The 13,055-nt window shown below is 52.2% G+C and overlaps 1 protein-coding gene across 4 annotated transcripts in view; it reads left to right on the forward strand.

Moving 5' to 3' along the window:
* pard3ba (par-3 family cell polarity regulator beta a) overlaps nucleotides 1–13,055 on the forward strand; it is a 106,798-nt gene that overhangs the window by 89,668 nt on the left and 4,075 nt on the right. For all 4 annotated transcript variants that reach the window (XM_029129543.3, XM_029129549.3, XM_029129557.3 and 1 more), the window contains one exon: nucleotides 7,226–7,302. In XM_029129543.3, the coding sequence (XP_028985376.1) occupies nucleotides 7,226–7,302 (77 nt within the window). The remainder of the gene's footprint in view (nucleotides 1–7,225; nucleotides 7,303–13,055) is intronic.

Below are 13,055 nucleotides of genomic sequence, written 5' to 3' on the forward strand. Positions count from 1 at the left end.
GTGTGTGTGCGTGCGTGCGTGCGTGCGTGCGTGCGTGCGTGGAGCTGAGGTTGTGCTGATGCACCTGCACCGTTTTAATGAGGCAGGAGCGAGGGATGACTGGCTAGCTCACACCCATCATTCAGCGTCTCACGCGCACTCGCACCCCCCGCGGGGGGAAAGCAGAGACGCCTTGCACTCACTAAGCAAGCTGGATTGAGTCCTGCTTATAAATTGACACCAACCTCACACAAACCAAACGCGGCGAGAGTGTGGAAGTCCCACCACGCACACATTTAATGGTTACTTTTATGAGCTAACACACCACAAACACGTAACGGCGCACGATCCACACGCAACCACAGAGAGAGAGAGAGAGTCTCTCGTCCACGCACACACTCCCCGTGACCATCTAAGGGCCGTGAACCACAGCTTTGGGCGAGCTGAGTTTCTCCGAGGGCGGGGGGCTCTGTTCAAATCCACGTAGCCCCGCGCTGAAGTCAAGGCCCGTGTTGATTAAAGGCCGCGCGTTCGCTCCACCACGTCTCTGGACCCGGCGAGTTCTATTCTGGCTCGTATAATTACACGGACCCCGCCACAAGTTAGTGTTCGCTGCGTTCGCCCCAGAATAGCCCCATGAGCTACTGTGACCAGCGACCGGCCGAGCGGGGGGAAAATCACAGAGGACAAATGAGGTAGAGCCTCCAGGCATCACTAATGTGGAGGGGAAAAGCATGCTGGGTCCCGGTTACAAGCATTTAGTCCAAAAGGCGGCCTGGCAGCTTCATTTCGTGTGAGCGGAGTTAATTCCACGCTTTGCAATGCAAATGTAGTTTCTTGTGCTAATTCCTTTAAACGCTGCATTATCGGGACATAATGCCTCATGAATATTCTAGAAAACAAATAGATTTACACTTGAAACAAGTTAAAGAGCTCCAGCTATGAATGCACTGGTCATTATGGGACAATACCATTAATACCCTCCCAGCATGGCTCAAACAGTGGCGTGCAGTAGTTTGGCAGCGTGAGGAGTCGGAGCTTTGAACCCATGAGGCAGAAGGTGATGGAGACGTTGCCGTGCTCGTTTTCGTCCTCGATTTCTCCGTCCTTGGTCTCGTCTTGGTGACAGACGCCCGCTGACGGTGCTCGTTCTCTAAACAAGGCCTTGGAGCAGCTCCTACAAGCACTCGGTTTGATCTTGACTCACGTGGTCGTGACCACAGTCCGGGTATTTTGAACCCGGCCTGTAATTCCGCGCATTACAATTAAAGGTGGCTTTTTTCCGAGCACTCGTGGCCGTTCTGCTCCGAGTCAAAGGCAGAAAACGCAGAGTGTCTGATCCGCGCGTTCTGCTCTTCGACCACCGGTCTTGTGCACTTTGCCGCCGGCTTCGGTCTTAATGTTTAATTGGCGCCTCCCCTCCCTCCGCCCACGGACTCAGGCGCAGCCTGAACTCTCGCTCGCACCCCGGGGAGACAGAGACAAGAGTGAACATCTCATCTCAACATTATGTTTCTCACTGAGAGTTTCCACAGACGCGTGCAGCACCTTTCTGCCGCTCATCTCTTCACAAAGTCACAATGAGCGATTCCATCCACGGACTCCTCCTCTCTGTCCTTGTCTCTCCAACTCATCCCTGAGGCTCCAACCCCCCCCCCCCCCCCCCCCCCCCCCCCCCTCGTTTTGTTTTAAGTCACTTCATTCCAATGCTGCACAGCAACCGGCTGAAGGCTTTTTAAATTTTTTCCCTTCCCTGTCCTCCCTCCTCCCCATCTGGGCCGACAGTGGCCTACAGGGACTTATTTGGTGTCGGTCTTTATCCCCACAGCTTGTCTCTGGCCTACGGGTAAACTGCAGAGTGTGATCTGTCTGCAACTTGATAGAAATCTACTATTCTCCTCCTCACTCGCGCCGGCTCTCGCTTCAAAGCGTGTCACTGCTTTGTGTTTGGATTTCAGACGCGAAGGTTCAGTTGGGTCGGTTGCGTGCGTGTGAGGTCACGCTTCACTGGCCTTTCCTTCCTTTCTCAACATGTAAAAAAAAAAACAAGCCCAAAATGTGTGTTTTACTTGCATTTAGACGTCGTATATCACTAAAAACACAATTAGGTGCTACATGCTCATCCTCAAGTGGGCCATAATTATATAATTACACCATCATATAGTACATCTTTCTATATTTTTTAATTGTTCATATTTATATATATATATAGGATGTAATAGGTATTTCCACAAGATCAAAAACAAGAAGTCAGGGTCTCCACCTGCAAAAATTCAATCTATTTTCTTCTTTTAAACATACTTTATGAATTCATTTCTATATAAAAGGCCCGTGTTGTCTTCCAAGAAGATAAACTGACCAAGCGTGATTCATCTTCGGGGCAGGATGAGTAATTTCAACAGGTGCAGGTTTTAGGAAAAGGAAGCGCCTCGTGAGTCAGCACGCTCTGCCGCTAAGACATCAAACCGAGGATTTAGGCACAAAGAAAAGGAGAACCCCACAAGACGGATCTAAATACGCCCTCACTCCGCTGCGTGCACATGGCGTCTGGGCGAAGTGACCCTCCAAAGCCGGCAGCAGGCTCCTGAGGAGGCGTCACATCAAAGCGTCTGAAGGTCAAACAGATCGACCTCAGGACATTTCTCAGCGTTGGCGCTCGGAGGCCGCGAGGAGCTGGAATTACTCATCAAAGCCTCCGCCACCGATGGAGGCGTTGACCCCCACATCTACAAATCTGTGGCCGGAAGGAGGGAACAACAGACGAGTCCTCAGCCTGAGCTCTTGTGAGGACGGAGCGTCAAAACACCAAAACGCGTGACTTGACAGATCTGGAAGGTGTACAGTAAACCACAGCCACACACACTGTAAATGTGTAAAAAAATACTCAAACTCTGTCTGTGTCGTAGTCACACTTCCTGTGAGCCACCAGTCAGGGCATCATAACCTCACACACACACACACAGTCACAGGGGTATTTGGATGTTATTTCAGCGAACAGTGGGGAGGCAAACAAACCCAGGGAGGAGGAGAGGAACACGGACACAGCGCCGGTAAATAAACACCCCATGGCCACTGCCATGGCCACACACACACTGATAACACACATGGAAGCGTTTCAGGATGCGTGTTGATTGCAGATTGGTAGTAAAGCGCGCGCACACACACACACACACACACACACACACACACGTGTAGGTCAAGTGCAGTTGCTCAACAGCTGACGTTACAGTTTTACTTGTTTGCAACATGAAACCTACATACTGTTACACACTGTTACCGTAGGTTGGAAAACACATGTTTTTGTGTGTGTGCTTGTTCGGTTGGAGTCGGTGACATCAGCGCGTTTCCCTGAGTGTGTAAAACGTTCAGGTAAACACATTCAGTTGATTTAGACGTCATGTAAACAGTTTGAAAAGTTAATACGGAGCAAATGTACCCAGACTGATGAAATGGTCCTGCACGGAGCCATAGACAATGCCGGCGGTGCAGCAGACGAGGTCACAGGCAGATGAAACCCCAAACACGCCAGCGTTTGTTGGCACACACCAACTGTATGTAAACGTAGAAAACGTTCATAGGTCAAGAGTTGAGACCTAAACAAACACTAACATTGAGGACAATTACCAGCAGATTGGCCTATTATCAAAATAGACTCTGCATTCCAGCCTGGGTGTGTGTAACCTTTGGTCCGTGTGTGTGTGTGTGTGTGTGTGTGTGTGTGTGTGTGTGTGTGTGTGTGTGTGTGTGTGTGTGTGTGTGTGTGTGTGTGTGTGTGTGTGTGTGTGTGTGTGTGTGTGTGTGTGTGTGTGTGTGTGTACCATCTGCTGCTAACGAGCTCAGAGTGAGCAGGGTCCAGGTGTGGGAGTGTTTAGTGTACACTGGAGGGCAAGTGAGACTCCTGTTTGAAATATACACACACACACACACACACACGTACCCCCCCCCCCCCCCCCTCTCTCTTTCTCTCTCTCTCTCTCTCTCTCCCTCGCCCTCTCTCCCCTAACGGGGCCTAATTGTGTGTTCTTGCATGGAGGACACCTGACTAGCGGGACAGAGCTTGTGTGACCTTTCCGAGGTTTAGCTGGTTAATCGCTGGTAACGGTGGCATTTCCGGAGAACAGACAGAAAACACTGAGGACACGGCGTCGGGTCTGAACGACGACAGTCTGTGTTCCTCCAGGCCACACTGAGCTAAACCGTTCATTATGCTGAATGTGCTTTGTTGTATAGATACTAATTTGCCTAAATCAACCATTAAGGACCCACTCAGCGGCTCACGCTGGGGACCTTTGCTTACCCTCTCCCTCTGCTCTTGTCTGTCCATCTCGCCTCTAACAGAGCTGTAACTAAGAGTAATGGAGGTGGTTTTGCACATATCTGTGTGCATATGTGGGTGTGACTCTGCTGTGTTGGCATTTCGGCTTTATACTACAGCTAGAAGCAACCGTAGTAAGGCTCACAAGTTCCTGCTTTGGTTTGTTTTGCATCCACCCACACATGCATCTTTAACAATTCCTCCATCAGTTTTCCCCCTTGTGTGCCAGCTCCATTCTCTCGTTCTCTCTTTTCTCAGTCTTATCTGTTTCCCAGTCCTCCCACAGGGTGAGGACGGGGGGGGAGTCAGTTGAATCCTATCACGGAGATTTGCAGGGAAAGGAGGCGAGGAAGGATATCGGGTGTGTCGGGCCTCGATGGTGCCAGGGTGCGGAGGTGAGGCTGCCAGCGGGAGGTGGGCACAGGGTCCCAGCGCTGAGACACATGCGTAATTAGCCCCAGAGATGGATGGATGGAGGGAAGGAGGAAGAAGAAGAGGAGGATGGATGGTTGGATGCAGGGAGGAATAGATGGCAACGAGGGAGGCTAATTGTGCTGTTTGAAAAGAGACGGCAGAGGAAAGCGGTTTTTGGAAAAGGCAGAATCGGAGCATCTCCGTCGCTGGATGAAAGCTCCGCTCAGGCATTGTGTCAAAGCACTTGGACTCTCATTTGAGGCGTATTGTATATATGAGCATTGCAAATTTACAGCAAAGCTAAAAGTGCTCCAAGAAATTCATTTCCTGAGCTCCGGCAATACTTTCTGATGAATGCGACAGCTGTGCTGCTAGAGCTGATTGGTGTGTGTGTGTGTGTGTGTGTGTGTGTGTGTGTGTGTGTGTGTGTGTGTGTGTGTGTGTGTGTGTGTGTGTGTGTGTGTGTGTGTGTGTGTGTTGCAGTGCTTATCATCTGGCACTGTCAAGGCGCAGCTTTCTAATTTGGAAAAATGGAAAAGTGACTTTCTGCTCGTTCGCACACACGCCAGCCATTCTGTCAGAGTGTTTGTCAGCTGCAGCGCTGCGGCGTTCGATGGCTTCACATCGTCATACAATAAAAGAGAGATTGTTGTGATGCGTTTTAGCCGCGTTGCTTAAAGGCACGTATCATAACAGGCTGGCGGCCTGCTGATCGGAAGCTTTGGGGTCTGAGGTGCCGTCGAACACTTTTAGTTGGAGGTCTCCTCATCTCCAGTGTCCCGAGGTCCAACCTGGATGCATTACACGCTGCTGTTTTCCCGTTGCCATGGCGAGGTCGAGACTTGTCTTTTGTTTTTGTTGATTTCTTGATCTGTACATGTGCGTAGGCCGTGGCCGTATTTCGGCACAAACAGAATCATCTGCTGTCTAATCCGAGAAAATGGGCCTGAGACGCGTCCATATGACGGACGTCTTCAACATATGTGTGTGTGTGTGTGTGCGGGTTAAGAAAGGAATCCCTCAGAGCGGCTGCAGGCTATTATGTTAATACAATCAACGGACAAAGACGTTCACTCATTTTATCCAAACACACATTTCCTCCTGTCCTCATCATTCTCTCCCTTTTCCTTTCTACTCTGAAGATTTATTACGTTCAGCACGCGTGTGCGGAGGGTCGTCCACCTGAGGCCCGGCTCCTTGCTGAGACCAGCGCGCATCTCTTTGCATAATGCGCCCGGGCTAACGCGCACACGCCGCCATTCAGATGCAGCGCTCCATCCATAAACCGCCGCGTATTAACATACATGAACGCACACGCGCGGGCAGAACGACACTTGAGTGCGGAGCTCAGCAGCCTGGCTCGCATTCAGAGACATTAGGGCTCCCCCGCTCGCAGACACGCTAATGATATGTGCTAATGCGCCGCAGAATCCGCTTGAACCGGTGTGTCTGTTTGAACCAGCGCGGCCCTGCTTTGTGTGTCGCCTTCTGCCACTTGGTAGATCTCCACGTGTGCGTCTGTCAGAGCGGTGACCTGTTTGTTTAGGTCCAAGTGTGTACGTCGGGAAGCGACCGTGCGCTGTTAGCAGGACGCGCTGTTAGCATGAGATGCTACGCTGGCCAATGAAATGTCCGTGGAGTAAACAGCCCGTGTTTGCATGCGAGAGCCCCGGCAGCAGCTTAGATTGCAGATAATTGAAACTGTATGCTCTCCCTCCCGCCTTCAGGGATGGCTTGTTTAAACCCTCTTGTATTGTTGTAACTATACACCCTGTCCACACGCACACAGCCTCAGCCGCAGCTCCGCGCTCTCGCTCCAAAACACCATGTGCTCCTTGAAAAGTAGCCGAATCAGAAAACGCTGATTTGGCACGGCTTCTTAAAGCGCGGTGTATCCCCTCACACACACACACACACACACGCACACAGTTTTTTACACCGTGCAGCTGTTGTTTTTGATCTGAACTTGTATTTAAAGTGGAGCTGGATGACGGATGAGTGGCCGGACCACCACGGACAGCCAGAACAGCGCCGGCTTCCTTCCACACAGATCCGAGGCTCTGGGAATCTACTGGAGGAGTAAACACAAAGATCCGCCCTAATTGGCGCCTCGATGGCCGCGGTCGAGCTCTGTAATGCCCCGCGCCGTCATCCAAATTGCCTTTGTGTATCGAAGCCGTCGCGTGTAAACAGCGATCGCAGATTTATTTGCCTTAGCGTGGACGCGGCTTTAATCAATCAGGGCCTGGTGTGTTTGGATGAGAGACAGATCCAGCTCTCGTCAAAACCCACTCAAAGCGTAATTCTTCTCGTATGACCTGGGTGTTTGTGTAAACTGTACACACGAGGCGCTTACGTGCGGTTGCGTGTGTTGACGTTACGTGGGGCATTTCATGACTTTTGTTTCCTCTGACGGCTGCACATGGTTAAACCTGCATGAAGCTAGGGGAGGGGGGTTTAAAGGAAGGCGGCATGAAATGTATATATTTGCATTCACTGTGCTGCATCTCCTCCTAGATGGCACCCAGAGGAGCCGAGTCCCGGCCCGGGCACCGGTACGAGGAGGTGGACCTGAAGTTCTCCACGCAGCCCAGGTGAAATACTCCTCACCACTCCTTCTCTTTGTGTTTGCCTACTTTCTCCCTCCCTCGCACGCACGCACGCATACACACACACACACACACACACACACACACACACATGCAGACGCAGACTAATCCTCTTTGGAGCTTATAATTAAATCTGGAGTGTTTGCCTTGGGAGTGTCTACTCATCCCAGCAATAGGAGGGATCAGTCCTCCAGAGAGCAGGGCGCAGGCAGCGGGACCCCCCCCCAACACACACACACACACACACACACACACACACACACCAAGGATGTTTCACTCATATGAGGGATAAAAAACCTTAAGTGCAGGTTCTGCCTGGAGTTGCATGCGTTTTGTCAAATTAGGTGCATGTTTGACCTCCTCCAGGTAACTCACACCAGCGTGACCGCGCCACGTGATCCGCCGTGCGTTTTCTATTCCTGCTCGCTGCAAAGCGCCGAGCCGACGTCATTTTCGTGCTCCTTGCGGCCCGGCAGCTAAGTGGAGCGTGCAGCGGCTCGGCGCGGGGAAAGTGAGAGCGGGGGGACGCCCGGGATGGAGAGGAGCGCAGTGAGAAAAAGAGAAGAGTCATTTCATGGGTTATTGCCCCTCCTGATATGACAGGCACCAGGGAGCGCAGTCATCGGCACTGGGACGAGCCCGGTGGAGGATCTGGGAGGGAGACGGAGGGACATGACGGAGCAGCACAGAGACAGAGAGATTAGCCAAGTGTAACTGTGGAGACAAACCCAAATGGAGACAGAGAGGGGAAGTCGGGGAGACCCCGAATGACCGCTGGCGGCTCGCTTGAATTATACTTTATATCACGATAACGGGGGAAAAGAAGTCCTGGCATCTACTTATCGAAAACTTCCTCCATAATGAAATTGAAGCAGCTCCGGAAAATTGAAAACCTTCCCAACCATTCAGACCAGCAGAAATCAAAGTGGCGCTCGGCCTCCTGCTGCAGAAGTGATTCATCAGCAGGCGTTTCAATGATGTATTAATCGGTTTGGAGCAAAAAAAAAAAAAGCGTTTTGCAGGTCAGGCCTCTGAAACGCAAGGAATCACCCCGGATGTCATTAGAAATGAGTTGACTTTAAAACTCCTCTTCGTGTGGGCGATCTCATGCATCGCTAACATTAGCGAAACGCTTTGTTTTTGCTTCTCGGGGAATTAAATGTGTTTGGGTTTGCGTCGTCGGCCAGAATCCTCCAACACACAGGTTTGTTGCTTATGATAATCTATGTGCGAATGTGGATCCCAGCGGGTTGTGGCTGTTGTACCTGCCTTTAATAGCAGCAATCACGGCTTCTAAGTATCGGCAGCGAGCAGCTCTGATGTTCTCCGGCTGTTTGGGCGCGACAATAACGAGCCGGGTTCAAATAATGTTCATTTCCTCAAGAAACACTTTCATTGTTATTAAACTGTTCATCTCCTCTGTGATGTATTTTAGGACGCGGACCCCACAGGGTCGCATCCATTTGAAAGGCGTGTGGTACAGTTAACGCGCTTCTGGGGACGTTCGCCTCAGAGCGTGAACACACATGCGTGTTTGTGTTCTCGTTTTTGATGCTTCTGTAAAGATAAATCACGACTTCTCAGCCCCCCCCCCCAAAAAAAATGCTGCATCTCCCCGTAGCATGAATGCGGAGGAGGGGACGCGGATATATTCCGGGAATGTTTTCTTCCCAACGAGGTTGAAAAACAGGAGCGAATGGGAGAACAGACACAGCAGTGAATTGAATGCATTTTTCAAAGTGGAGCTGAACTTTGTGCAAAATCCCCCCGGGTGCCGCCATTATTGAAAGCCATTTCCTCTCAAAATGAGTGCAGCTCCACCATTGGCCTGGCTCTCATTAGCATACATTTGGCCTGCCTTTGTGTGGAGCCGGCTGGTGCTGCAGCTGGAGGGGTGGAAGCGAAGGAGGCGAGTGTGTGTGTGTGTGTGCATGTGTGCATGTGTGCATGTGTGCGTGTGTGCACGGATAGGACAAGAGATATAGCCTCACAGATGGAGAACAGAGGTAAAAGTCAGCAGCACGGGGATGAAATCATGGCACAATGAAGGCGTCCAGGCAGACATTTAAATAGGAGCCGGTTCTCAAGTAGAGTCTGCTACAGTAGATGGATGTCAGTGTAGCCCGGGATCACACTACGCTCACAGCCAAGCAACAGACCAACAGCTCCGGGTTTTCCTGTTGACTTCTTATTTTATAAATCACACCCGTCATTATAATACCAGTTTCATATTTTAATGTGGCAGTTCCAGCATCTCGCATTTTAGTTTCTTTGGACTTAAAGGGAGTTTTTCCCCAAAGTAGCCGCGCTAAAGGAAAGAAAGTGGACCCAAGCCTAGGACCCAGCGCCAGGGGCTCCTGCACCGCGGCCAACGAGAGCAGTCTGGAAAGGTGGATTTGGAGACGGGGAGCTTGAAGTGGCCGCTTGGAGTGTTTTGCCCCAGGGAGGGCGATAGTGCCGGTTTGGCTCCTACCTCCTCCTCCACTGGCCATTAGCGCTGGGGTGCAGGTCAGCCTCCAGATAGCACGCGCACACACACGGCCATATGGAGAATATTAACGTCATTACCAATTCAAAGCGGAGGGTCATGGGCGCGGCGACCCAGCCCCAGGTTATCCAACCGCAGCCACCCCCCGTCCCCCTCACCAGAGGTGATTGGATTAGGGGGTCGAGTTGGCGCCCGGCCTCGCCGGCCCGATAATTAGCTGATTAATGTGCAGGCGATGGCCGGGAGTCAGAGAGCGCGGGGCTCCAGCCGAGCGGCGCTCCTGTCGCGTCGGAACAGAAGGCGCCTTTGTGCGGGATGAGCTAGCGCATGCTAACATGCGCTAACAACTCCGTCCGAGCTTCTCCCCGCTCTCTTAAATGCAGGGCGAGTTCCTGATCGCCCTCAGCGGGTCGAGTGTCCTCCGGTATGCGGCAAAGTGTCCCTGAAGGACTCTCATCCGACCTTCCTGAGGAGTGCACGCTCTAATGCGCACTTCACCGGGCTCTCGGCCACTTGGCTTTCCGCGCGGCGCCTCGGCGCACGGACCTTTTCGCCCCGGGTTGTGTCTGCTCCGGCCCTAATGAGCCGCGTGTGGACACACCTAGGCCTCCGTCCTCCCGCTGGGCCAAAACAATCGGACGAGAGTCCACCTGGAAACTCTCATATTCGCCCGCAGACTTTCGCCGAGGGCTGTGTTTATTCCGACGGCTGCGATACGGTGGAACCCCGCGGCGCGGAGCTCTCTGGGTTCTGATGGCTTTCATAAGGTCAGCGGAGAAATCACATTTTGGCCGCGCTCGCCCCGTCTTTATTAAAACTCACTCCGGCTTCTCGCGGCTTCGCCGGCGATCAACTCCTTTCCCACCCGCTGCTGTCCAGCTGTCGAATAACTCACTTTAAACTCGCCCAACTAAGTTAGAGTTATTGTCTCCATCACTCATTTAATTTCCCCGTTCCCGGAGACCTCTAAGCGTCCTTCTTCACTGTGCTTTTTCTACATCGCTTGTGATAGCTTCCAGGACCGCGTGTGATTGATTTAAAGGCTGGCGTGACCCCTCCTCGCATTATTGTTAAATAAGCAGCCCGCCAGCTTCTTAAGCATCGCGTGGATGATTCGGTTTCATTTCCCGAGAGGTGCCGCGAACCTTTTCATATTCGCGGGACCTTTATGAAAGAACGGGCCCATTTGGTTCAGAGGCAGCAGTGTTTGTCCGGCTAACTGTGTTTGTGCGCAGACACATGAGAACTGTAATGGAATCAGCGGGAGGAAATGAAAGGGCTTCAGCCAGCTCTGTCACATGCACAGCCGAGGCGCCGCTGGCTCTACCTGTTTACAATGACTTCTCCTTTTCTGTTCCGTGAACGTTTCCCTGATTCCATCAATCCTTTTGTCTGCCTTTGTGTGTCGCTTCTGTTTACGGTGTCTCCCCGTGCCTCGCTCCGTCCCCTTCTCCCACAGGCTCCCAGGTCTGTGTACGTGCAGAACAAAACCAGTGCTTTGAGCCTCTGTGTGCGTGTGTGTGTGTGGAGATACAGTAAAAACTGTCATTTATGAGTCTGCATGAAATGAAGTCTGCTAATCCAGATGGACAGAGATGCAGTGACTGGGATTCAGGATAGACGATGCGTTCACTGACCGTGCGTTTAGCCTGCCGTCGCTGCAGCCTGGAAAACAAATCCCAGCCGTTTGTGTCATTAGATGTGAATCCAGCGCTTTCTCCCAGCATGTCTCAATTACCTGATTACGCTCCGACCGTGAAGTGAATCTCACCTTTGACCTTCTCACTCGAGGCTGGATGCGCTTCGAGGAGCCCTGGAATTCACATCACCGAACCTTTGCAGCGAAAAGTCTGGTGTTTAGAAAAGCGGTAAAAATGATGAATTGAGGGTAGTAGACGCTCAGCTACGGCATGACATCACCCACGCGATGAATGAGTCACAAAGTGTTGCTGCGAGCCTAACGAGAGCGTGCACGCGGGCCGTTTGCGGCGGCGCCTCCCGTCACTCCTCACCCTCTCATTCGGAGCCCGCTGCTCCCGAGGCGCGCCGCTACCTGCCACTGATACTGTCCACGCCGCCCCGTCACCGTGGCGTGTGTAAACACGGGCCCGTTTAAATGGGCCGCGCGCGCCCAGGTGAGAGCCAGGTTCCAGCGCCGCTGTTGACATAGGCTGCTTTGATTAGCACCACCGCGTCTGCGGCCGGGGCCAGAGCCGGCTAATGGTTTCCTCAGCGGAGCCGCGGAGCCCGCTGGGCCCGGTCTGGGTCCGCCTGCCGCCATTAGCGCTGCCGAGCTCCTGCGTGTGAATGTGTAGGGTTCGGACAAGGATGAATTTGGGGAACGCAGGGAATTCATCATGCGCTAATGAATATGTCAACTGGCTAAATATACCGTGTTACAGCTTTTAAGTAAACAGCTCCTATAATAACTGATGACGGGGAGCTGTTTCGTCTCTGTCGTTAAGAAGCCGCGGGTGCTGTCAGCGACGGACCCCGGGGTGGAATATGGGAAACGGAGCCGTTCCTTTTGCTTGCGCCACAGCTCCGTCTGCGACTTACGACGCGTCGAGCGCACGAACACATGTCTGAGCGCGTGGGGGCGTTTGGCAGCGAGACGCAGCAGCTGCTTCCCCCTCGCTGTTGTCTTATCTGAGCGCTCGTCATGTTGGCAAACAGGTGAGGTACAACTGCCTGGTTTTGTGTGTGTGTGTGTGTGTGTGTGTGTGTGTGTGTGTGTGTGTGTGTGTGTGTGTGTGTGTGTGTGCGTGTGTGCGTGTGCGTGCGTGAACGTTTTCTAGTTATCGTTAGTGCAGGTAGTGCGACGGTGCCCGGCCTGTGGAAGTTTAAATCTGATCCAGGTTCAGCCCGGTCCCACCCGCACCACCATACGCCCAAACCCCTGGCTGTCAGGGGCCGATGAGACCCACCCATATGTAATCATATCCCATGCTCCTTCACATGCATGGAAATATGTAAAGCTCAGTCTGTTATTTGCACTCGCCACGCACGCTCGCTGAGAGGCTGCTGTTACAGGGCTGATGTTCCTGAAGTGTGAGTCAGATGTCATTACAGCTTTCCACCGGCGTGGTTCACATCACACCCCGCTTTCACTAGTTGAATAATTCCGTAAATAACTGGTTCTGTTTGGGTCCAAAGACAAGAAAACGTCTGCTTGCACTTCACTAAATGTGGTCTGTTAACGATCTCTTCCTTCGCTCCCTCGCTCACAGCAGCAACATCACTAACATAT

The sequence above is a fragment of the Betta splendens genome, chromosome 2 (assembly GCF_900634795.4).
Source record: "Betta splendens chromosome 2, fBetSpl5.4, whole genome shotgun sequence".
Classification (NCBI taxonomy): Eukaryota; Metazoa; Chordata; class Actinopteri; order Anabantiformes; family Osphronemidae; genus Betta; species Betta splendens.